The sequence below is a fragment of the Hypomesus nipponensis genome, chromosome 9, assembly GCF_054491055.1.
Source record: "Hypomesus nipponensis isolate SF chromosome 9, ASM5449105v1, whole genome shotgun sequence".
In the NCBI taxonomy this organism is placed as follows: Eukaryota; Metazoa; Chordata; class Actinopteri; order Osmeriformes; family Osmeridae; genus Hypomesus; species Hypomesus nipponensis.
The window spans coordinates 12,628,510-12,652,582 of NC_140369.1; the positions used below are offsets into that span (position 1 = coordinate 12,628,510).

At 40.5% G+C, this 24,073-nt stretch overlaps 3 protein-coding genes across 3 annotated transcripts; 2 read left to right on the plus strand and 1 right to left on the minus strand.

Annotated features, from left to right (window-relative positions):
- Window positions 1–956: 956 nt before the first annotated feature.
- On the minus strand, window positions 957–3,412 carry arl6ip5a (ADP-ribosylation factor-like 6 interacting protein 5a). Its single transcript, XM_084706311.1, has 3 exons — window positions 3,181–3,412; window positions 2,032–2,249; window positions 957–1,823 (listed from the first exon to the last, which is right to left on the minus strand). Exons 1-3 carry the CDS (start codon window positions 3,357–3,359, stop codon window positions 1,648–1,650), a joined length of 573 nt encoding a protein of 190 aa, XP_084562437.1. The 5' UTR covers window positions 3,360–3,412; the 3' UTR covers window positions 957–1,647.
- Window positions 3,413–4,098: 686 nt separating this feature from the next.
- trnt1 (tRNA nucleotidyl transferase, CCA-adding, 1) lies at window positions 4,099–7,456 on the plus strand. The gene is made up of 8 exons (XM_084705047.1): window positions 4,099–4,230; window positions 4,533–4,680; window positions 4,846–5,039; window positions 5,302–5,440; window positions 5,542–5,668; window positions 5,766–5,959; window positions 6,114–6,367; window positions 6,558–7,456. Exons 2-8 carry the CDS (start codon window positions 4,533–4,535, stop codon window positions 6,804–6,806), a joined length of 1,305 nt encoding a protein of 434 aa, XP_084561173.1. The 5' UTR covers window positions 4,099–4,230; the 3' UTR covers window positions 6,807–7,456.
- Window positions 7,457–7,594: 138 nt separating this feature from the next.
- avpr2b.1 (arginine vasopressin receptor 2b, tandem duplicate, 1) lies at window positions 7,595–9,856 on the plus strand. Its single transcript, XM_084705048.1, has 2 exons — window positions 7,595–8,763; window positions 9,020–9,856. Exons 1-2 carry the CDS (start codon window positions 7,899–7,901, stop codon window positions 9,226–9,228), a joined length of 1,074 nt encoding a protein of 357 aa, XP_084561174.1. The 5' UTR covers window positions 7,595–7,898; the 3' UTR covers window positions 9,229–9,856.
- Window positions 9,857–24,073: the final 14,217 nt, after the last annotated feature.

The following is a 24,073-nucleotide window of genomic DNA, read 5'->3' on the forward strand; positions in this document are numbered from 1 at the left end:
CGCCTGTTGGGTGAGCAGCACATAACAGACACATATGTTTGTGAAGATCCCAACAGCTGCAGGGGAGAGAGAACAAAGGCCTCCTCTGTGCACACACAGACTTGACTTGTGCTTGCTCTTGCAGGTTGCACAATGCACACGAAGGAGAAGTACCTCTGGATGGACCATAAATCACATTTCTGCAGTACTAGGAAATGACAAAGCCCCACAGCTGAACTCTCTCTGTTGATAGCTGTTCACTAAACACTCACACTACACCAGGGCATATACAGGTCTTTAGTATCAATGTCTTTAGAACACACATCACATCATTGGAATTTGTATTTGTTTATACAGTTATAAAGAGTTAGTGTCACCTACTTATATGTTCCCAAATATTCCACTGCATTAAAGAGCTTGTGTCTTGCTGTTTTATTGAACACTATCTCCTCATTTGCAAATTTCCTTTGGAAAGCACCATGGTTAAAGTGACCAAAGTAGCTGACAAAGCAACAGAGAACTGTAAGTTTGAGTGACTGCAGATGAACTCACTCAGTCACAACACTTAACTCTTCACTACAACCCACTGCAGCCCCTTGACTGGCAGTGAGACAAGTTGAGAAGAGAGCAATGTTAGTCTATCCATCACCCTGGAGGGACTGTCAAGATGACCTTTTGAGAAGCGGGATCAATAGGGACAGACATGGGTCAAGACCTTACCCTCTTTTGAAGTCTTAATTCAAATGTTTGTACAGTGACCATTAGTTGTAATTTTGACACCTGGTATTTTAAATTTATAAATGTATTTAATAAACACATAAACAGACAAAAGCAAGTGCATAGAAGCACGTGTAAAAGACACATTACATTTAAGGGGAAGCATATTATTTTTAGTGACAACTGATACAATCCAGTCCTCACAATAGCCTGGCAAATGTTTGTTTAGCAAGCACTTTAATTCTCTGGCAAAAACGGAACAAATTTCAGTTTACTTTATTAACATTTATTAAATAGAGATTTTGCGCTTTGTGATGCTTTGTTGAACCAAACAAATTACAGTTGCCACAATACATGCGTCATTAAACTTCTGAGTAAAAAACATTGTTAACCACATCATTTGTAAGATAATTTTGAGTTGATTCATGTAACATTAGTTTGGTTTATTAGACCTTTTATAAAGTGACCTTAGTTTGTCCAGTTACATGATACAGTTTCTGCTTTGGGTTTTGTTAAATAAAAACCTGAAAATATAATAATATATCAGTAATGCAACTCACATTTGCATCCTCAGCTACATTCAACATACATTCTGAAAACATGCCAGATTTGAAGGTTGCGAAACGTTGCACTGTAAATACATCATAACTTCAGGGGAAGAGCCCTGACAAGTTTTGGGTGCAGTAAGACACAACCCGAGGTTAGGTTATAGCCTATTTCACTGATTAGACACACTTGGTGGTTGCTCTTCTCTCACACACACTCTTCAGAGTCAATTTTAAACTTGATCATAAATGATCAAACTGAGATATTACAATGCATCATTGTTTTAGCGACAACGGTGTCTCTTTCAATAGATGGAGTTCAATTGTACATCCATATGTGTGTGTGTGTGTGTGCGTGTGTGCGCGTGTGTGTGTGTGTGCATGAGCAAAGTGGCATGTGCTCTTTTCACTCTTTTAATTTGCTCTCCAGGAAGTTTTGGATCTTTTGCAGCTTCTCCTCCTGTTGGCCGAGTGCCTCCAGAAGAAGTCCCATGGGGGACTTCTTCAGCCCCGCCCCCTCAATCCTGTTCTCCAGTTTATTCTTCATGTTGCGGAGGCGAAGCGATGCATGAGCAAAGATCACTGAAATCATGCAGAAAACACAGTACACACATACATTTTCCATCAGACACTGGAATATAGTACCGCTTCAGTCCTCTCTAGAAGTGCAGTTATTACAGTTATAATGAATATATAATCACTGTGCTACATAGTTCTAGTAGCATATGTATATTAAATGTATATATCCATGTATATAGATATACTTGTTTAAATCAAATCTCAAACTTACAGGCAAGAGGAAAGGTGATACCAGACATGAACACCATGACACCCCCGAAGAGAGACATGAGAAAGTAGCTGGCTACCATCACAGCAATGACAAACATGGTGGGATTCTGATTCTTGAAGTTCTTGATTATAGCCCTATTCTCTCCAGCCCACACAGAACCCAAGAAGACCAGAGACACAACTGCCATTCCCATGAACATTCCTATGGGATTCAGAAACCTGCAAAGAAAGAGTATCACATTGTGAAATACACAGTTTTTTCTTGTAGTCATCAGCCCCATCTAGTGACCAAATATTGTCAGTACAAAAAATATATTTTTCATTGACAGAATTTACAGATGTTGCTCAAATAATTTAATCATGGGTCGAGCTGGGTTTTTCACAGAATAATTATCCTAAACTCTGCAGGAACTCCTAATTTGTATAGATTTATTTTAGGGCACTGTAAGCCTCTGATCAATGACCAATTATCAATGATCAGTTGACCTTTCCACACACACACTGCCATTTAGACAGCTGTCAGAGTAGTTGACCTAACAACCTAGCTGACCATAACAACATGATGACACATATAAGTACAGAGTTCAATAATTTTATCTTGAAGAAACAGACCTCCTGGGTCTTGCCTCTTTCTCATAATGTGCCCGAGCATTCACACAACTAGGGTCTATTTCGGTGATGAAACCATACTAAACTTGCTAAAACCATGCTGAACTTCTCTTATCTTCAAAACTGTGATATGTAATGTTACAAAACATTAAGTCTATATGTGCCACATCATGCCCTGGTCAGTGTTCCATATCCACAACATCTTCTTGCTACTTCAGTGGGGCAAAACTTCCTTTTACTATATAATACCAACCATTTGTTTGCTAATATTACGACCTCCTTTACTTTTTGGAAGAAGGAAAGGTTATTAGAAGCTACACATAGGCTTTATGCAATTCAAAGCATGCTTAGTTATTTCCTGGTGACCCCATTCTAGCTATGTCGGTCAGAGTGTTTAAGTTGTTTACAACCTTTCCATTGTAACAGCATAGCCTTTCTTGTCATACTACACGTCACCCCCAAACGGGTAGTCTGGACCTCCGCTGCAGAATGAGGGGGACTTCATGACACAATATGACACAGCAGCACCAGAGATACTCACCCAACTATGAGGAAAACAATAATGGCCATTGCCAAATAGTTTGTCTGGTAATAGAGCAAGTTACTGACAACCCTGTTGTTCCATTTAGCGAGATCTTTTACATCTGGTTTGGCAAAACGTTCCCAACCTGGGAAGAAATCGTCCCATAGTCTCAACGGTGTCAGCTCTACCTTGGCCATTTGGCTAGTGGCTACGTATAGTTTCTGACACAAGCCAAAGGCGGAACTGAAGATGATTAAGCTGATTTGGAATTCAGACGTTTCTCGCGATAGTTGTAATGTACATCTCTAAATGCTTCTGATTTGCAGAGAAACGTTTCGAATGATTTTAAAACTATAAATACAGTCGATAGTCGATTAGCTGATATTATTTATTTGTTTTTTTTATTATAGTTTCTTTTTTCAACAATGATATGACTTCCAGCAAAGGTGAGCTTTGGCAGATGCTTTTTTAAATCTGAAGAACGCCACGCTACTTAGGCTACTTATATAATGTGTGGTGGGAAATTACATAATATATGATAGAATGATACATGAATATTTAATAGAACACTAACAATAAAGTCAACGGTGTTTCTCTATTTTCGATATTACAGAACCCCGCCTCCACATAAATGTCTTACTGGCCAACAACCACGTGTTATGAAACACACTTCCTCGTTGAAGTTGGCAGCGACAAGAATGTCTAGGCAACTGGCGTAGTCAATAGCATTTCCGGATTTGCTAACTTAGAAAAGAGAATGTCTAATATAGAATATGAATTTGTTTGCAGAACCGGGGAATCCAGTTTCAGTTATTTACACACACTCCCTAATTGAAGGAGGCTATGTAGAAAAATACTATATAGCTCAACAGAGTGTACAATAAATAAATAAAATATCTATAGGTTTTAAGCCTTTATTTTGAAATGTTTTTCCCTACATTTGCCGGAAATGTGTTTCTTAATGAGGCTGTCTACGCTCTTCTCGATTGCAGCTGAGTTGCACGTTATGAACGTTGATGTCTTGCAGGCTTGTTAACCATCCTTCAAATAATATCTATTTAGTTTCAGGTCAGTCGTTATGGCAGTAGTTTGAATGTGTACGCTGTTTCAATTTGACTTTTAACGTGTAGAAACTAGGTCTAGCTGTAGCTTGAACAATTGTTGAGAAGCTAGCTAGTTATATCGTTATCCAGTGTGTCTCAGCTTCTGTGTTTCTTAAATTATCTGGCTTTTTTAGGTTACTAACTAGCGTTAGCTCAAGTCAGACCCATAGTTAAATGAACTGTCAGGTAGTTAGCTAGCTAACCATGTTTGTTTATAATAGCATGTAAGGATTTGGCTCAAAGTTTGAATGATGTGTTTCATTTCAGATGTGGGGAAGAATCCTGAATGCACGTCTGATTGGCAATAGAATAGGTAGTGTGTGTTTCACTTGGAGCAACAGAAGTCTCTTTACCATGCAACTGAAGACTAAGGAGTTCCAGTCTTTATTTACTGATGGACTTAATGGAATCGCAGGTAAAATTAGATAGTTCTTTCACATACATTTTCCAAGTAATTAAAAACCCTAAATTTTAAATATAAACTATATTAGATGGTTTAAGGATATAAATCACATGATCAGTTGACATGTTGACACTATCACACCCACCTGTCTTGCTGTTTTGATGATAACTTTCACAGAACTTTTTGAGAAGCACCAGTTTGAACTGAGGATAGCTGGGGGTGCAGTACGTGACCTCTTGTCAGGGAAGAGGCCAGAGGATGTGGACTTTGCGACCACAGCCACTCCAGAGGAGATGAAGAGCATTTTCCAGGCAGCAGGGATCAGGATGATCAACAATAAAGGGGAGAAGCATGGGACTATCACTGCCCGAGTAAGACATCATTCACCACTGACTATTTGAACAGCTGCAAGAATGAACTGAGGCAATAGGGCTTGCATACTCATGTTCTACACATTATTGCTGTTTGCCTCGCTGTCCTCCACCTTGCTGTAATTTGTCTGTTGTTTCAGCTGGATTTAACCTTGTGTCCTTATGCAGAGAGAAAAGAGATGCCATCATACCTAGTTTTGATCCTACTGCTGTACATCATGTATTTGTAAAATATTTTTGCATATATATATTTACATGTAAGCTTCACAATGAGAACTTCGAGGTGACCACACTACGAGTGGATGTCCAGACAGATGGTCGGCATGCTGAGGTGGAGTTTACTACTGATTGGCAGAAAGATGCTGAACGCAGAGACCTCACCATAAACTCTATGTTTCTAGGTAAAACATGAATGAGGAGCTCATAAATGACCAAAGACTTGCACTTAACTTGTTTGTTACTCATCTTGTTTGTCTCAGACTATTCCATTGTCCCATTGCAGGGTTGGATGGAACTCTGTATGATTACTTTAAAGGGAATGAAGACCTAAAGAACCGAAAAGTTCGGTTTGTTGGTAGCGCTGAACAAAGGATTCAAGAAGACTACTTGAGGATACTGCGGTATTTCAGGTAATACTGAGGCATGACCAGCTGGGACTGGGACTTAGAATAGACGTGGCTATTTGGTCATACATAATATAGTGACATACTTACCCACCCCTTCCAGGTTTTATGGTAGGGTGGCAGAGAAGCCAGATGAACATGACCCTGACACCTTGAAGGCTATCGAGGAGCACGCTCGTGGGCTGGCAGCCATATCAGGGGAGCGCATCTGGGTGGAGCTGAAGAAGATGGTGGTGGGCAACCATGCTGATCACCTTCTGGAGGTCATGTACGAGCTGGGCCTGGCTCAGTATATCGGTGAGATACCAAAACTTGAAATGAAAGCTACTGAAACCATGTTGGTAGTTTTACAGGCACTACAGTCTGGGAGTGAAAAATGACCCAATAACTGTCCATTCATTTTAACATCAATATATTTGAGAGGTAATACATTTTTATTTGCATTTCTCAGGATTACCTCCAGAGGGCAATGTGGAGGAGATGAAGCAAGTCTATCAGCGTACAAAAGGCCATTCTCCTAAGCCCATGACCATCATCTCTGCACTCTTTAGAACCTCAGAGGAGGTGGACAAGATGGACCTGAGACTGAAAGTGTCCAGGGAGGAGAAGAACCTGGTCCTTTTCCTGATCAAACACAGACGGGACCTCCACAAGTGCCAGCAGGAGCCCGGCAGTCTGAAACCCTTCACTGACTTCATCATAGATGTAAGCCCAGCAACTTGTGTGTTTTACATTACAATTTAATAAAATGATAATATAGATGTCCATTAATCCCTTTTAAATAGCATGAAATAGCATTCTAGTGAAGAGGATTTCCTTTTGATTTTCCCACCCCCCTCTCCCCTGAAGAATGCATGTGGACTGTTTGGTTAAGTAGACTTGATGTCATCCTCAGAGTCGGGAGGTGGATGCCCAGAATAAAGTGTGTGAGCTGCTCAAGTACCAGGGAGAGGAGAAGCTCCTGGCAGGGCTCAGCAGGTGGTCCATCCCCCGCTTCCCCGTCAGCGGACACGATCTGAGGAAGATGGGCATCACCTCAGGCAAGGAGATAGGCACCATCTTACAGGATCTCAGAGATGTGTGGAAGTTGAGTCACTATGAGATGGTCAAAGAGGAGCTGCTAAGTCATGTCAACAAGTCATGAGTGGTCAGGTACTATAATAGACTGGAGGGGGTAAGATGCTGACTGACCGCTACATGAACTGGGATGATGCAGCTAGCAAGTTCTGCTCTCTCACGGACTCACACTCATCACCCCTGTCAGTGAACCAAGATGAATGGAATGGAAAGGAATTAATATGTCACCAAGAATGGGCTAATTATATTGAATTATACTTACTGCATTGGGATAATATAATTTCCTATCTGCACTTCTGTATGCGTTATGGATATAATGCCTTGCAGCACAGCTCTCTCTGCATAGGGAAAGCGAGTTTGCAATCAACAGATGCTGTTGGTTTCAGAATCTGTAGCATTATAAATCTGCTGATTTCTGTGCTGCCTTTCTGTAAATGCATTTGAGCGGGAGCAATCTGCTGTTATGGGTTCATTTGGAATTAATCTAAGAAGTTTTCATATTGGAAAACAGACCCTTCTCTTTAGTGGTACTACCCAATTGTGAGAGAACAGTTGGCAGTGGTACATTTCTCCAGTGTTGTAAATGTTTCAGAGCAGGCTGCCCTAACATTAAGCAGAATTTAGTATTTATGTTTGAATTATAAAGGATTTTTGGTTGTTTTGGTTTTGTTTGTGTATGATAAATAACAAAAAGCCCATCAAAACTGTTATTTATTATGGCTCAGAATAAAAATGTGTGGTTATTTTGTCTGTCCAAAGAATTTCCACCACAATGTAGTTGTATTAGTAAGCTTGAACTTGAAAATCATCAAATATCCGTGTTTTTTAGGCCTATTGTTTCCTAAAACGTGACGCCCTTGTCGTCGTTGAAAGCTCCTCCCCACTTTAGACCCTCGAATATATAAATCCTTGGCTTCTGACTTAATAACTTCTCTAACCCCACACCTTTGAGATCGTGATGGCATATCTAAAAAGACAGAACTATATTTTTCTTCTGTCATCGATAGCTATAGCTATTATGTTTTACTTATTAATAGCACAGGCGTATTTCAAGTGATTCGAATGAGCTTGATTAAGCACCAACCTTGAATCTATATTTGGACTTAAATACCAAAATAGACTATTTTGTTGACTGAAGACGTGATTATTTTGGAAGACAATGTCTTTCTTTAGTCTTAACTTGAGCAATATTAGTTTAGAGAAGGGGATACACCATGATCAGCCTCGTGATGAGCGACTGGCACAGATTGAAATAGCTTTATTGAGCATTATATTGGTAAGTGCCGCAACCCTAAACTTTGGACTGTTAATGGTTCTTTGGAAACGGAGAAAACAGCTATCGAGGATGCGCGTCTTTGTTTTTCACCTTTGCTTAGCAGACTTGGTGGTTACATTTTTCCAAGTGTGTCCTCAGCTGATATGGGACATAACGGACAGATTCATAGGTCCTGACATAATGTGCCGTCTGGTGAAGTATATGCAGGTCGTTGGCATGTTTGCATCCACTTACATGATTGTGGTAATGACGATGGATCGGTACCAAGCCATATGCAACCCGATGGTCACTTTTCAAAGACGCAGAGCGCGTTGGAATGTCCCTATTTGTGTTGCGTGGAGCGTATCCCTCATCTGCAGTCTCCCTCAAGTGTTTATCTTTTCCCGGGTTCAGGTTGCGCCTGGTGTCTACGACTGTTGGGCTAACTTCGTCAAACCGTGGGGACTTAAAGCTTACGTGACTTGGACGACGCTTTTGATATTTGTCTTACCCATCTTAACTGTTTTAGTTTGTCAGGTGCGCATTTGCCGCGCTCTTCATGTGAACTTTCACATGAAAACTAAGAAATGTGGCGAGAATGGCACCAGACCACTGCCATCAAGGGCAAGCAGCATAGCTCGGGTATCGAAAGCAAGAATCAAGACCGTGAAGATGACAGTGGTCATTGTCCTTGCCTATGTAATATGTTGGACACCGTTCTTTACTGTCCAGCTGTGGTCCGTTTGGGACGTAAACGCACCCACCGAAAGTAAGTACCGTTTGTTGCTTGAACTTCTGATACTTTAATAACTGGTAAAGCGATGTTATTAAAATGATATGAATCCACCTGTAGTCTGAATAAATAATGTAATCTATCCCAGCAACATCCTTAAGGATGTGTATCTTGCTGGGATAGATCATAATCACACAAGTGATTAGTAATTACTAATCACTTGTGTAGCAATACCGATTTATGTAATGGCTTGTTTTCTATTTTTCATGTGTGTTTTTGTATTTTATTTTAGCTGCCACTTTTACCATCCTGATGCTGTTGTCAAGCCTGAACAGCTGTGCGAATCCGTGCATCTACCTGCTCTTCAGCGGGAGGCTTCCTCAGCGTCCTGTAGAGATGTGTGTGAGCCAGTCTGACATAAAAGGCTGTATGAATCACGAGGACGCTACCATGGTCAACTCCTTATACATCAGTTTCAAGAGCATGTCAGAGTCCCGATAAAACTGTTATCTTTGATGTACCTAGATTATAGAGTAAATATGTTGGAACACAAACGCAAAATCCACAGCTAACTAGTGTTCCATGTCTCTTACATGTTGTGTTTTTTAAAAGGGGGAGACCTGTACAGTAATGTAAATATACTTATATAATTAGGTTTATCATGTATTTCTTTATTTTACTTTAGTGAATTGTATTGTATAGGTGTTGATACTGGATTGTCTACAAACATTTGTACAAAATGTGTTGGTGTTAATTTCATGTTATTTTATTGATATAAATGTCTGTGCCATCAGCACTTTTGTAAACGGTCTTACTCAGTGTATTGTTGGAACGGCGTGTACCATTAAATTGGTAGACGTACTTTGTTCTTTACTAATGTAAATTATATGATTGCTACCATAGGAAACAAACACATTTGGCTGCATATTTGATGCCCAAGCATGTCTCGATCCGCTTCCCCTGTTTGGTGGAGAAGGGGGAATTTTTGCTATGATATTACTTGGACCAAAAACCTGAAATCAAGATTTATGTTTGTTTTGAATGAATGAAATGTCTTCATATCACCCAACACAATATGTTAGGATAAAATATAATGCTAATATGTCACATTCATGTGGTCCATGTTGCATCTGGGTAATGTTATTAAACACACCACAATTATAACAAATAATCTACATGTAATGTTGATCATGATTACAAATTGTGATCATAGTTATTCTCAAAGTGTAAGACTAGCAATCAGGGAGTTGCTTTTTAACCTTTTGTGCAGATGTGAAAGTGAGGAATGAAAATATCCTCAGACCTATTGTGGCATCTGGCGCAGGGCTTGACTAGCGCAGGGCTTGACTAGCGCAGGGCTTGACTAGCGCAGGGCTTGACTAGCGCAGGGCTTGACTAGCGCAGGGCTTGACTAGCGCAGGGCTTGACTAGCGCAGGGCTTGACTAGCGCAGGGCTTGACTAGCGCAGGGCTTGACTAGCGCAGGGCTTGACTAGCGCAGGGCTTGACTAGCGCAGGGCTTGACTAGCGCAGGGCTTGACTAGCGCAGGGCTTGACTAGGGCTTTACCTTTTCAGTGAAAGGATGGCCACCAGTCATCATCCCTGCCTCTTCACAACGGATCTACTGGGTATGTCAGTCAGTTTGTGTCAAATTTATACAACTACTACTACTTGGTCTCTGACATAGGACTAGTTTGTTTTATTTTGCAATGGTTATCAGTTTTCATTATCCCACAAACCAGGGTTAAGGTCTAAACCTGATTTTTATTTCATAGCCCCCCTTCCCGAGCAAAAATCTGCTTTTGCCAGCCCATCACTGAAAATAAGTACTTGTTCTTAATGATTCTGCCTGGTAAAATAAAGGTAAAATAAAATGGTTTAAGGCAAGTCTAAATGAGCATGGTAACAAGGTACCCCTTTAAGGCTACTGAAGATATGCTCTTACTGTGTTGTTTCTAGTACAGGCTCAGAAAACCTTGTGCTGCATTATATATGTTGTTTCCCATCAAGGATTCTAATGAGTTTCTATGGTCTGGACCACTATTAGGCCATAAGGGTCTGCTCCATGTCGGAGGGACCAGTGACAGCTGATTAGCTGTGTAGACCACTGGCCTAGGGACTGTTCCCCATATACAGGCTCATTAGTTTACATGTGTACATGTTTTTTACCTGAAAGTTCTGGACTGGTGTACACAAGGTCAATTTGTACTGCTTATTTGCCCTCTTATGGTATTCTATAGCTCATTAACCATACATATAATACTATTTTAACAATATAGATGTCCATCTTGCATATACAACAGTATGGATGGCTACAGCTTTTTTTATAGCATTTAAATATTTATACAGACATTTATTCTACTTTATTTATTTTGATAAATAAAGTAGTATTCAGAACATACCTGCTATTGGGTTTATTATATTGTGTGTGTTACCTCTGTTTAGATTTGTTCTGTACCTATGCAGATGGATGTACTGGAATTCTTGAATGTCCTTTGGGATTGATAAAGTGAATTAAATTGAACTGAATTTGAACTGCGTATGTCAAGACAGCAGCTGTTGCACCTCAGGTGCTGTTCGTAACTCCTTGCTGTGCCCCCACAATCAATATTTAAACACACCACATGAGACTGTGCCACATAGACTACTGTACACAGCACAGTAATTAGGGAGCAGTGTTATTATTTTTTGCATATGGTTCTTGAATGTTACCTGGTGCTCAATGTGTTTTCAGATCAGTTTCCAGATGTCTAAAATCAAGTTAAAATCAAACAGTTCAACATTCAACGTGGATGACAACAGTATTACATCAACATTTCAGTTACATTTTGAATTGACTGGATTCTAATAGCGTATCACGTGAGGCAGGTGGAAGAGTTTCTCTGATGTAATATTCATTTCAAGAATTATGGTGTGGGCCTTCAACTTCTGCTTCATTAAAATGAAATGGAGCCATGACTTTGTGAAGGCTGGTACATTTCCATGGAATGCATTTTTCATTCTTATACATTGGGGATTAAAGAAAAGTGCTCTATTAGTGAAATAAAAAGCCTTTATGAATATCCTCATCTTGAAGTAAAGGTTCAGGTGCATGAGAGATTTCCTCTCAAGAGCTTTGTTTTTACATCCCTCCACCAGTACATCAAGAATGGGCCTGTAAATGTAATTTCCTTGAGAAACCCTTACCACCCTCTCTAGAAGGAATGCCACTGTCTGTGTTGCACTGCACAGTAAGTGACTAACAACTGGTGACATGAAACAGACACGGCTGATGGGTTGATATCCTCGAGCTTGAGCCTGGTTACCACTCACCTTGATTATCTGAAGCCCTCAGGAGACCACAGCCAGACTTTGATGTGGGTAGTGGTTTTGGAGAGATGTGTTTTACGTCTCATCAGTGTTATGTAAGCTGTCAGTGGCTTCCATTTCAGGAAAGCAGCAGAGGAGAGGCATCGGGGCAATCAGGGAAGCACAAATTGTCAGGAAGGTTGTTGGTTGCTCAATAGTAAGGAAGCTGTGCAACACAAGAGGAGCCAATGATGACAACAAAGACGCTGGCAAAGTCTATGACGTTTATGGTCTTCAAAATCAATGGAGACAAATCTACCACAGTAATTAAAGGTGCTCTGGTGTTGCTCAACACTTTATTTACTAGAACAAGAAAACCTTAATGTAGGATTGTAACATAAGGGTTGGCAGCTTTAGCAGGATCCCTATGCACATTTTGAAAAATTGTCTGTCTATGATGAGAGTCAATAAGTATATCCTTATTTATGAGCCAACTGTCTCTTGAGAAGACTGAATGGGAGGATAGACCATGGAAAGCAGAGTCCATGGTACAAGGAGCATGCCTAATATTATATATTTGCTGTTGTGTTTTGATTGAGTATTGAATAGGTGCACCTTCCAGATGCCCATCTTGGATTTGGGTATGATTTGTAAAAAGGCAAAGCTCAGAATTGTGTATCAAAACTTACTGGTTTTACATGACATTACAACAGGTGCAAATACCTGTACGTCTGTGCTGAGGTCAGACTGCAGACGGGAACCATGCATTTCTAGCACAGGACACTACAACGACAATTGCATAATCAATACAAAGCAGTACAAACATTTCCCATTTAATCCCACAATTTACACATTTACCGTCTTAATCTCAGTTAAAACACAAACATTGGTAAGCATAGACTACGTGGTGACGCTTGTCCTTACCCGCTTCACATTAATTACCGCCGGCCACCTCTGATTGAAAAAAAAGACTAACTGTGGCATGCCAGCTACCTGTATTTAATTAAAATGAACCTGGTCACGTGACAGAACCAGGTGAACCAGATGGCTCCCTGGTTTATCCCCCTCCCACCTGTCACATAGATGTAAAGAAAATGTATTTGAATTGAGAATTCATCTTCATTTATCATTTTATGTATTCATCAAATCATGTACAGTCAACTCAATCCCTGACTAATAAGCGATCATGTTACAAAGCACAATCTTCCAGTTCTCTAACTATGTTTTAGCTGTGTCTGAGAAATTGCTTTTGCATCATTGTAAAGCTATGATCTTCAAGGGACAAAATGTGTATTAGTCTAATTTCCGAATGATCATGATACAGAAGATGGCACATTTTGGGGATAACAGACCATGTACTAGAGAGGCTTGGATCCTGCAAAAGGACACCTAATAATGACAAGTACTTGTGTATGTACATGCCTTTGGGTTCAATGTGGTGATCCATTGGTGTGAGAACTCTGCCACAGTTTTCAAAGAGAAGCTCCGACTTGGATGGTAATGTGTTTCACTGATGCTCCCGTCTCCACCTTCATTTAGAGGATCTATGCTAAGGAGCTCACCATTCATTCTTTTCATGCTGTCTAGCTGCTGACTGACAGATTAGTCTCTAATCGTGTCTCACATCACTATGCCAGGCGGGACTGAGTGCAGCCTACTGTATGCCGCAGGTTCACTGACGAGACAGGATCACTGCATTATCATTATTTATCAAAAGACTTCAGTTTATCAATAGCCCGTGTCTATATGTCTGTGTGTGCTGCACTGATAATGGTTAGTCATAAATAATGCTGTCAAAGAGTGCAAGAGGGGAGCATCACCTTAATGACTTATGGTTTTTGCTTATGAAAATATAAAAGCCATTGAGGACTTATTGAAGCAAAATTGTCTATTATCAAACACAGGTTGGATCTCATAGAACATGTTTGATTGCAGGCTTTAATGTCAATATCAACTAATTTGTTTCTTTGATGGATTACATTTGAGAGGATGCCTAATTGGTTATGTAAATATTGATATGACAGTATTATTTAATACATGTTCTAAATACTAAATGTTCAAAAGACTTGTACTCCAAAATCATGTTTGTTCATAATCCTGCTGTAAGATCCAAAGTTTTCAAAGTAACGTTTAACATCTGCAACAGAGCAGAACCATTTCTCCAGTTTGACCTTTTGCTCCAGATGTCTCCCCTGTATCTTTCCCTTTAGTACTCTCTGTTACGCCCCCCTCAAGCCCCAGAGAGAGAGAGCTTAACACTCCCTCTCAGGCACCCTGCAGTTTTCACTTCTAACTGGCCTGTCTCTCTCTCAGCCACGCTCCACCTCCTTCCTTAGACAGTTTTGGGGCGTTTTGCTCCCCACATTGAAAGTCTTTTCTCAGGCCTTGTCGGTTGCTCCTCCCATGTACTTTCAGTAAAGATCATCTTGGTTGGTTTCAACTCTTCATTCCCAGCTGTGCCGTTCAATTCAATATACTTTGAGTGCAGAGGAAAAATTGCAAGACCAAGCTATGATTACATCAAACACGTACTCTAGCACTTCACAACAGGCCACCCAGAAAAATACATGTTGTTACCTTGATTATTGTACACGTGAGAACATGTTATTTTTATACAATTATTATAACAACATCAATGGTTTGCCCCTCTCCTTATTGGCCTGTAGAAACTCAATATATTAATATTCTTATTTGTGTACTGACGTGCTGTCCGTGCTGCAATTCTGAAGCTATTAATCAGAACCATAATCATACCTTAAATTTTGCATTCATTGGATGAAAAAAAAGATAATGCAGTGTCATTTGAGACAACAAAAGAACACAATTTTACCCATTGCTGTGTAGTGTATACGACACATGCGTCAAGCCTGCCATCTTCAAGAAGGGGCTTCAAATTCCATTTCAAAATGGAGAGGCAAAAAAAATCACTGTTAAAGTGGAGAATGGACCATTGAAGAAGATTGACAGCTAGGCTGCAGACAGGGCACAGTCACGCTGTTTAGGGATACACAGGCTGGGAAAGGAGATTGGTGGCTTTACAGGCAATGTTTGATTTACTTGTTCAGTGACAGCCACACCTGGACCTAGGTAAATTCAAATGTGGCAGAAATAAAATAACTATCAATTCAATAGTGAGCCAACACCTGGCCGACTATTCATGATCAGCAAAACAAGATTACAAGAAGCCATCCTATATTGGGATGTATTGTATGTTGATGTTCAACATATCAACTCAATTTGAAGGCCATTTGAGGGACAGACAGCTCTACCGGTACTCTAACAAGACCACTGGTCTTTCACATACTCAAAGTAAGTTTGCCAAATATTTAAAACCTACCTACAATAGTCAGCTGTTTTTGGGACCGTTCAATAAAGTGTATGAGATAAACTTGATGATCTGTTAGACTCTAGAGCATCAGTACAATGATTCTGTATGTTATCAAAACAAGGGATGTAACCAGGGTGCAGGGGGTTTGGGGGGGTCTGACCCCCCTAATTAAGACTTGGACCCCCCCAAAATAAGTAAAAACAACAGGTCGGAGGGGTCGATACACGCCCTTGAGAAGAAGTTGACCCCCCGATTGTCATTGTATAATTCGCACTCTGGATGTAACTAAATGTATAAGAGTCATTGATCCTTGCTGTATTCAAGAATATGGTACCAGGCTCTGCTTCAGAGGCTTTTGTATGGGAATCATCAAGACTGATTTGGCTGTTGTTTGTTCCAGTCTGCCAGGTCCAGATGGAGAGTGTGTGGGGAAATGAACCGTTCTGGTACCCACAGCAGGAGGAATCAATCCTCAAGCATGATTTTTATGTGCTGATTGCTTTCAGGGCTGTCATTTTTCACAGCCGTCAAGCCCCTGCAAGTCAATATGGGTACGATGATGATGGGTGACCACCTATAGATATACAAGTCATGTATAGTAGTAGCATCAAACATGCGGTCCCCTTTGCTCATCACTACAGATAACCAGAGGACATCTGTGATGGCTAAAAGCCATCGACAAATAACATTTGATTACGTTTCTCAGTAAGACATTTTATTTTATCATAGTCATGCTTCTTTTATCATGGGTATGTGAAATGCATTAATCTACAAATGGCGCCATGTTTGTAGCTTTCCTGTATGTGGTGGGAATTCTTAAGTAGGTGATCTACAGCCTTGATTTGCTACAAGAGTTCACATTCAAACCCCAGTTACCATGCACAGACTGAAACTATATAAGCTTGTGTTAGGGGAGACCAGAGGGGAGAATCTTAGTGTCAAATATAGGATACAACGGATACAGTATAAAGGGTTATTGGTCTCCTTAACTAATGCCAGTGGACTCATATCCAACAGAATGTATTGTAAAATAATAACACGTTGTTCCAGAGCAACATAACATTTTATGTATCACAAAGCTTTTAAATATCTGTTAATGCAGCAGATAAGGACTTCAGACACAGTCACAAATACAAACAGATGAACATACAAATACTAATAGAAAACTCTGTGTCTGTTTCTCATCCAAGTTTTACATAACAGGAAGTTTCATGGAGTCAATAATGTGATGTGATTTTCAAAGGATACAAACGCTTAAACAAAACGTCAAAGGTGGCCATCTAAGTCACCGTGTTCATCAGAGTTGGCTGTTGCATTTTCTGTGAGGTGGTTTTCTTGTGGACATTTAAGTCCCTTTCATACACCACACCTTGGATTACTTTTGAGAAAGGATGCCATCTCATGGATGTTAATGGCAGTGGGGGCACACCAGTTGCCAATCAACTGCCTGAGAACCTGAAGCCGTTTCACCTAAGAGTAGTCTCTAAGTACTTCTAGAGCAAGCGCAGTCCCGTGGCTGGGAAACTGCCATTACATTGTCATTGAGAAATCAAACTAATTTAAATTCCAGACAAATTTACAAGAAGAACCACCTAACCCCACAGAACAAAATAATGTTGAGAAAATGCGGATGATCATTAAGTGGGAATTATTCTAAATTGTCAGTGCCGCATAAACTAGCGGTTTGATAATGTGAAGATTATGTAATGTGAATAAAATGTCGAATCCACTTTTTGTTTGATCATGTTAGCTTTCTCTCCTTGTCACGATGACAAACTGATATGTTTTTCTTGTAGAAATGTTACTCAATATAGTATTAAAAGTAAGGGGGATGATCTTCTCCTGAGAGTCTTTTGGAAGTGTGATAGACTTCAAATTGTTGTTCAATAGCATGCAAATATGTTATCACTTTACCTCATCCTATGCATCCATGCAATGTTAGTGTTCATCCAGAAGATGTCAGTAGTGACTTAAAAAAAAACGTGTAACAGTCAATGGACTTAGAATTCATCTCAGATGTGCTTGTTACATAAGTAAAATGTATGTTGTTCATTATACCATTATCTTGTCAGTATTTGTTAAATGAATCCTAAAATTGACGTGGTGCCATTTTTGCATGCTGTTGTGCACCTTACATGCAAATGAAAAAGCCAATACTTCAAAAGGTTGTATCACTTCAAAATTCAACAATTTCCAGAAGTAATGCCACTGAAAAGGTAGATGTAACATTTGGGGTTACATCTAGCTTTTAAGTTATAGTAAATGTTTCTCCCCATACAGGGATCAATCAGGGCTTTGGGAGGCTTGAAGGGATCGATCAGCAAGGCTTTGTGGTGCTTGGCATTTATCTACCATCCATCCAAGTCCAAAGGCAACTCTCAAGGACACGGAAACTGGCTGTCAATACTGTAAGCATGAATCAGCATTTTGGCTCCAGACATTGTGTATTGCTGTCATCTGGGTCCTATATCGTGACCACTAGTAAGGTGACATCAATTACTGTATCTGACTAGCCACAGAATGTCAAGATTAAATATTTACTGAGACACTATAGTTGATCTCATAGATGTGCTGGTCTGCATTTGTATCATAGGTTATTTATAAACCAGTGACTCAAATTCTTCTGGAAATCAATAAAACACACACGGTCAATCTTCAGCAAGTATGGTACATGGCACAAGTTCCTGTCAGTGAACACATCTGGGCCACTGGTAGAGGAGAATGTAAACCAGTAGGAGGCCGTGCAGCTGGGCAGCACACAGACCATGTCTCTGTGGACGCTGAGAGGGTCTGCAGCTGCCAGCTTCCGAACACCCCTAACTACACAACTGTGCATCATTCACATGGGACTGTTTTCTGCATATGAGTGTCAACAAAGAAACTAAGTAATTGCTCCCAGAACTGAATACTCATGATACACTCAGCTGAAGCTGAGTCGGTATATATCAGAAGGTATATTAGACATTGACAATGATAAGTCAAAGCCTCCACTGCAAAATATCCCTTACGACTCTCACGTGATAACTCAGTTCTTAAATCCACACGTCTTTACACATCGGCCTTGATATCATCAGTTACCAAGTTTTGATATTTGATGGTGGATATTTGTATTTATAGTTCTGACAGCATGCAGTGTCCAATAATTTCATAGCATTTGTTTGTATTTGTGGTAGATATTAATTCTGGTCGCAGCATCCTGCATGGAGCTGATAAGATGCACACTGTCGCCAAGTCAGTAACTATGGAATACAGATTAGTCTTTACAGACAAGAGGAAGAGAGAGGGGAAGAAACAGAGAGTACTGAGTGCGTGTTTCTTTGTGTGCAGTTACGGTCTGGGATGGTATTTTATGTACAAACTGTATACCTGTGGTGTCCCATTGTGCTATGGGGACTGTACTGTGGCAAAGGAGAGGGGTTGACCTTTAGCGAATGTCACAGTTTATGTGTTCTCTCCAGGAGACAGAGTGTCCGCCGCTGCTCTCATCTCCTCCATGTCATCAGCTGTCACTCACTGTCAGGGTCCCTGTCCCTGAAGGCCACCAAATTCATCTCATCTCCCTCACTCACCCAGCTGACGAATATCAACCATGTGGTGCAGACACAGGCAAGAGCTTGTGGTGAATAAACATTTACTGTATGCATTATATGACAGTATGTTGACATTTCCATTTGCAGGGATACGGCATGACTACTAGATATATGTTAGGCTGCATTACCATTCCTGACAGCATGCGTTCACAGATGATCATCATGGAGGGTGAAAGAGAACACAGGATGAGATGCCAGCAGTTTGGGTCAACAAAGAGCTCCAGAGAAGCAACAAGTACCTGAGTGTAGCCAAACTGGAGAGAGACTACTGGGTTGAGAGAAAGGTAACAAGGAGGGGGGGGGGTGCTTGCAGGAGCTGCTGACCACCATCGACCGGCACAGAGAGGAGGAGAGAGGGAATGTGATCGCAGCATGGAGCTGAGAGGAGAGGGATCCTGAAATGACCCCCCTGTCCCCACCTCTCCTGTCAGAGAGCAAACCGCTGGGAAGCCAGTACCCACAACAACCCTTCCATCCACCGTGTTCTTTTTAAACTGGTTTGCTGGAATGAACCAGCTCTGGTCATTAATGACGGGATTTGGGAGCTCATCAAACAGAGCTTGAACATGTTTGTCAGTCCTACCTCACTCCAAGAATTACGTTGCTGTGATGCTGTACAAACGGCTTGTCAGTGACTGGGTAAAAAATGCACGTTCCACATTATACTTGCTAATTTTCACAATTCCTCTGTTCTGCAAAGCAGACCTATTAATATTTATTTGTATATTTGCATTCTTCTTACCAGGGATGCTTGCCATGTTTAACTACGTAGAGGAGACCAATGCTTTCACTCTTTAAATATTGATGGGCCAGTAATTATTACTGTATAGACAGTCAGTCAGGTGTCCTTAAGTGCAGAGAAAGGCGCCTTGGAAAATAAAATGTATTATTATTATTATTAGTAAATGTGTTTATTTCTGTATTTATTTTAGTCCACCTCACCCATGACATTTCTGTCAAAGGTATTTACAGACATTCATTGAAATATCCTAGCATAGTATAGGGTCATAAATTTCATGCAGTGCCGCTTGATGTTAAAAACACAAGCTGGTGAAAAGTTTTACAAGCAAAGTGTCACCAACTACCATATTAACTATTCACTGGATACTACCAAGCAAGTATTCACGAAATGAGCTGGGGGTATTTTCAGTCATGAGTTGTTGCCTCAGACTCCCATTAACACAACTGTACCTGTATTGCCCTCGGCCACTTCTTGATATTTCTGACAAATATTCATCCTCTTTATAGTTCTCACAGCTCATTTCTGCCTTGTCATGTAGAAGGGAATTGGGAAGAATAGCAATCTCACACCATGTTCAATTTGGACCTGAGAGTGTTTGTGGCCATTGGGAATACAAGCAAAATGACAAGGCCGCTTGTCCTGAAGGCAGAACTTGTAAATAATAAATGTGTGTGTGTGTATGCATGTGTGTGACCACACTAGACCCCAAGGTGCTATTACAGCACATTACACCTCGGGCAGCCACTGTGCCAAGAATCAATTGAGATTTTCCACTTCAGTAGCTTTTTCTAGGAATTTTGTAGTTCGACAGGGGAACTACAAGACATAGTAAAATACATGGTTTTAGTTTAAATGAAATCTTCATCAATTGGGTCTTTTGACAATTTTCAGTGTTCCTATTGTTCTGTCGGTGACTGACCAGCTTTCTTATAGCTTCCCTGGGTATGCCATGTCACTAGTAATGTCCAGAAAGATTGTCCACAAATGAGTTTCTTGATTGAAACATTTATGTGGATTCATTCCTGTTTACAATGTTAGTTGAAAACTGTAAAACAAAAATGAGTGACATAAATACAAAATTATTTTACAGACAAGCATAAAATATACAGCCACAACAGACCAAGAATGTGTTGTCATTTGAAATGAATTGAGTGATAATGTGTGTTTCATAAGATCGAGGTTGTCCACAGATCTTCCTGCAACTGTTTACTGCCACCAGTCAGGGTTTTCCATTTACATTGTACAATTCTATTGTTCCATCCAAGCACCAATTAGATTTGGTGATTTGGTTTCCCCTCCCTGTGACATTGAGTCTGATACATTGGAAAAGGGATTGGATTTCTATGTGGCTGAAATGGTTTTGCTTCCAGTGATGTGATCCTGGCGCCAGGCCTACAGTGTTATAGGAGATGGTGGATTAAGAACAAAAGCACATGTTGAAAATATTGGCTGAGGAGGACGCCTTCTGGTACTGGACAGCATGTTGTGTTTGTCTCTCAAGTTCTTGGTTTATCCGATTGCTGGCGTTCTGACACTGCAGGGAGTCCTTGTGAAGGGCCTCAAGCACAGGGGAGGGTGGTGGACCTGACCTCCTGCTTATCTGGGTCAGGGCCACAGACATGGTGGATGGAGGCTGATTTATAATGTTTACATGATCATCTTACTGTGCCACCAGTGAGCACAGAGACCCCACGCCCAGAGCACCATCATCTTATTCCAACACATGATCTCCTTTATTTGCTCATACTGTGGAATACACCATCTGTCTTCCTTTACTGGCCACACTGCTCAATGTGCAGCACAATTATAGAGACTCAAACACAATCTCTATTTCAATCTCGCTTTTTAGTCTTCGTTTGAGACCTTAGCTTGTGTCGTTCTGTCAGGCACCAGACGTTCAGTTAAAGAGGCATCATGAAACTTTAGAGGTCCACAAAGACATAACTGACACTTGAAGGAAGAAGAAATCCCTGTTCACTGAGGGGTGCTGAGGCCCACTGATGTTGACAGGTTTGGGTCAACAGGGTTTGTCTAATCTCAATAAACAAAACAAAACCAAACAAAGAAAATTCTGACTGCTGTTGGGGAATTTCAGAATGGTTGTGGATGCATTCTGAATGGTTGTTAGGTTAGTTTTTTTGTGTGACAGAGCAGTAAGTGTGGATCAGGTTTAGTTCACTTTCCAGCACCAGCAAAAATATTTCCTATGTAAATATCCTGTGTCAATGTACATAATGAAGATCGTCATTCATGCAATGTAAAAAGAACATAGACCTTTGAGATTCAATAGATGTCTCTTGTTAAGTAAAGTACTTCTGGTAAGTGGCACAAGACAAACTGAAGTGCACAAACAAAACCTTCTTATTTTTTTGAAAATGATGTGTGTTATATTCTTACCCAGAATGCATTAATTTAAATGTTGATTCTCCCAAGGTTTTCATAAAAGAAAGAAAACTGTATTCATTGCTTTATCCCAGATTGCAGCGTCCAACACGATAAATAGAGATGTCTTGGGGTATGGCAATGTAATGAGTTATATCTGCCTCGGTATGCATACTACCTAGGCGTGTGAAACCTACGGTGTGTGATGCTGTCTGTCCTCATCTGGTTTGAGCCATGCTGCCCAGCCATGAGGCCACTGAAATGTATAAGGCCAAAGCACCAGACCTGACATGTCATTTGTCTAAGTAAAAAACATAGACAAGAAGCAATCTCCAACACAAAACAAGAAATTCAAACCATCACTCTCTCACACTTCCTATCACTGTTTGCCACTTCTTCATGTCTCTCTCTGCCTCTCTCTCTCTTATACACACACTCATGCTTTGACACATACACGCACACATACACACACACCTCCTTTAGACATTCCAGGTATTCCCACCTTGTCTGCATCAAGGTATCACCTAAAGGTATTCTTGGTCCCCAGCTCACAGCTTATCCAATTACAACTTCAGCAACAAAGACTGCAATGAAGTCAACTCTGAAATTGCCTAGTGGGATTTCAGATTGTGTTCCCAAGAAATGTCCTCCCAAAGGACATTGTTGTTTATCTACATGAAGTTGCCTGAATGTGATGTGTACTATGATCAAGGTTTGCACTCACATACAGCATGCTATAGGTATCAAGCAAGATTAGTAATATTCTGCAGCAATTATTAGTATTATATAATTGTTTACTAATGGTGCCAATGTCAGTAGCATTTGTTTTCCCATCATACAAGTGATGAATGACTTGTATGTGACAGAGTGTGCAAGAAAGGACAGCACTGTTCCATCTTTGCCTTGGATATATAAACTTCTTCCATCATTTGAATATAATGTTGTCAGTTTGAAGACAGTGATCCAGTGATGAGTGTTACCTGTTCGGACATGGAGGATCACTCTGAAGATAGATTCTCCCTCTGAGTCGCTCCCAAATACTGTTGTATGATTTGCTGTTCTACAGTGCTCACATCCCTGTCTTTTATGGTAATAGCGGATGTGCTTACCTGTGAAGTTGTTGACATGCGGCGGGGAACAGCTTACTTGAAAAGGCACAATTTCAGCTTTGTCAAAGTTTGAGATGCCACATGGAATACTCATCACAGAGCTTCAGAGCTGAGGCTGACGCCCCTTTTGATGCGCTTGAAGCTTACACTGATTCACCGTGAACAAGTTATGCTCATTAGAATTTTGAAACTTACTGCCACAAATCGCATTAGCAGAGCATAACAGGATCCCTGGTGATGCAGGCCACACAGTTACTTCAGCTGACTGTATAGAAGAGGTATGGAGCTGAGTATCTGTCAAATCATACCCTGGAGGATCTACACGGTGAAGCTGCTTTCATCTATTTATAGAAAGTTGTTTTGGTGATGCACTTCTCACAGTCAGGAGACACATGAGTTGGACACACACATGCATATTGATGTGGGGACGATAACCAATTCTATGCCTCTGAATTGCCCTCAAGCCAGTGGGAATCAACACTGTTGTAAAAAGCAAATTAGCTTGACAAAATGTTAACTTGTTCAACACAATGGCTAACGTTTTGTTAAACTTAGACACTCAGCATTACTGAAACTAGCAAGCAAGAACTTCCCAAGGCCCGACCCCAGACTGCCACTCCCCAAGCACAAACATTGTAAGAAATACAAGACTAATAGCTGCAGGCACTTGACATTGCTGCTTCCTTTTGTTGCACCAACAACAACAACAACAACAACAGTGTTGTTCCATCTTACTCAAGTCAATAATGCATGGGAGACAATTAATAATTGATCGTTCATTTTATATAATTGCTGTTATTGTGTGTTGAATTATTGAGAGTGAGGGGAGGTTTACCCCTTCTTCGTGGCTAAGGTGTTTCTCCTGCAGATGACAATAACTACAGGCTTAACACTCTGAGAGGTGTTT

What these genes read in the sequence shown, in the direction of transcription:
- trnt1 (XM_084705047.1), top strand. Translation starts at nt 4,533, where the DNA reads ATGTGGGGAAGAATCCTGAATGCACGTCTGATTGGCAATAGAATAGGT. An exon ending in TGGACTTAATGGAATCGCAG is followed by an intron (nt 4,681 to 4,845) that starts GTAAAATTAGAT and finishes TAACTTTCACAG; the next exon opens with AACTTTTTGAGAAGCACCAG. An exon ending in TCACTGACTTCATCATAGAT is followed by an intron (nt 6,368 to 6,557) that starts GTAAGCCCAGCA and finishes TGTCATCCTCAG; the next exon opens with AGTCGGGAGGTGGATGCCCA.
- avpr2b.1 (XM_084705048.1), top strand. Translation starts at nt 7,899, where the DNA reads ATGTCTTTCTTTAGTCTTAACTTGAGCAATATTAGTTTAGAGAAGGGG. An exon ending in CGTAAACGCACCCACCGAAA is followed by an intron (nt 8,764 to 9,019) that starts GTAAGTACCGTT and finishes ATTTTATTTTAG; the next exon opens with CTGCCACTTTTACCATCCTG.
- arl6ip5a (XM_084706311.1), bottom strand. Translation starts at nt 3,359, where the DNA reads ATGGCCAAGGTAGAGCTGACACCGTTGAGACTATGGGACGATTTCTTC. An exon ending in ATTGTTTTCCTCATAGTTGG is followed by an intron (nt 2,250 to 3,180) that starts GTGAGTATCTCT and finishes CTTTCTTTGCAG; the next exon opens with GTTTCTGAATCCCATAGGAA. An exon ending in TATCACCTTTCCTCTTGCCT is followed by an intron (nt 1,824 to 2,031) that starts GTAAGTTTGAGA and finishes GCATGATTTCAG; the next exon opens with TGATCTTTGCTCATGCATCG.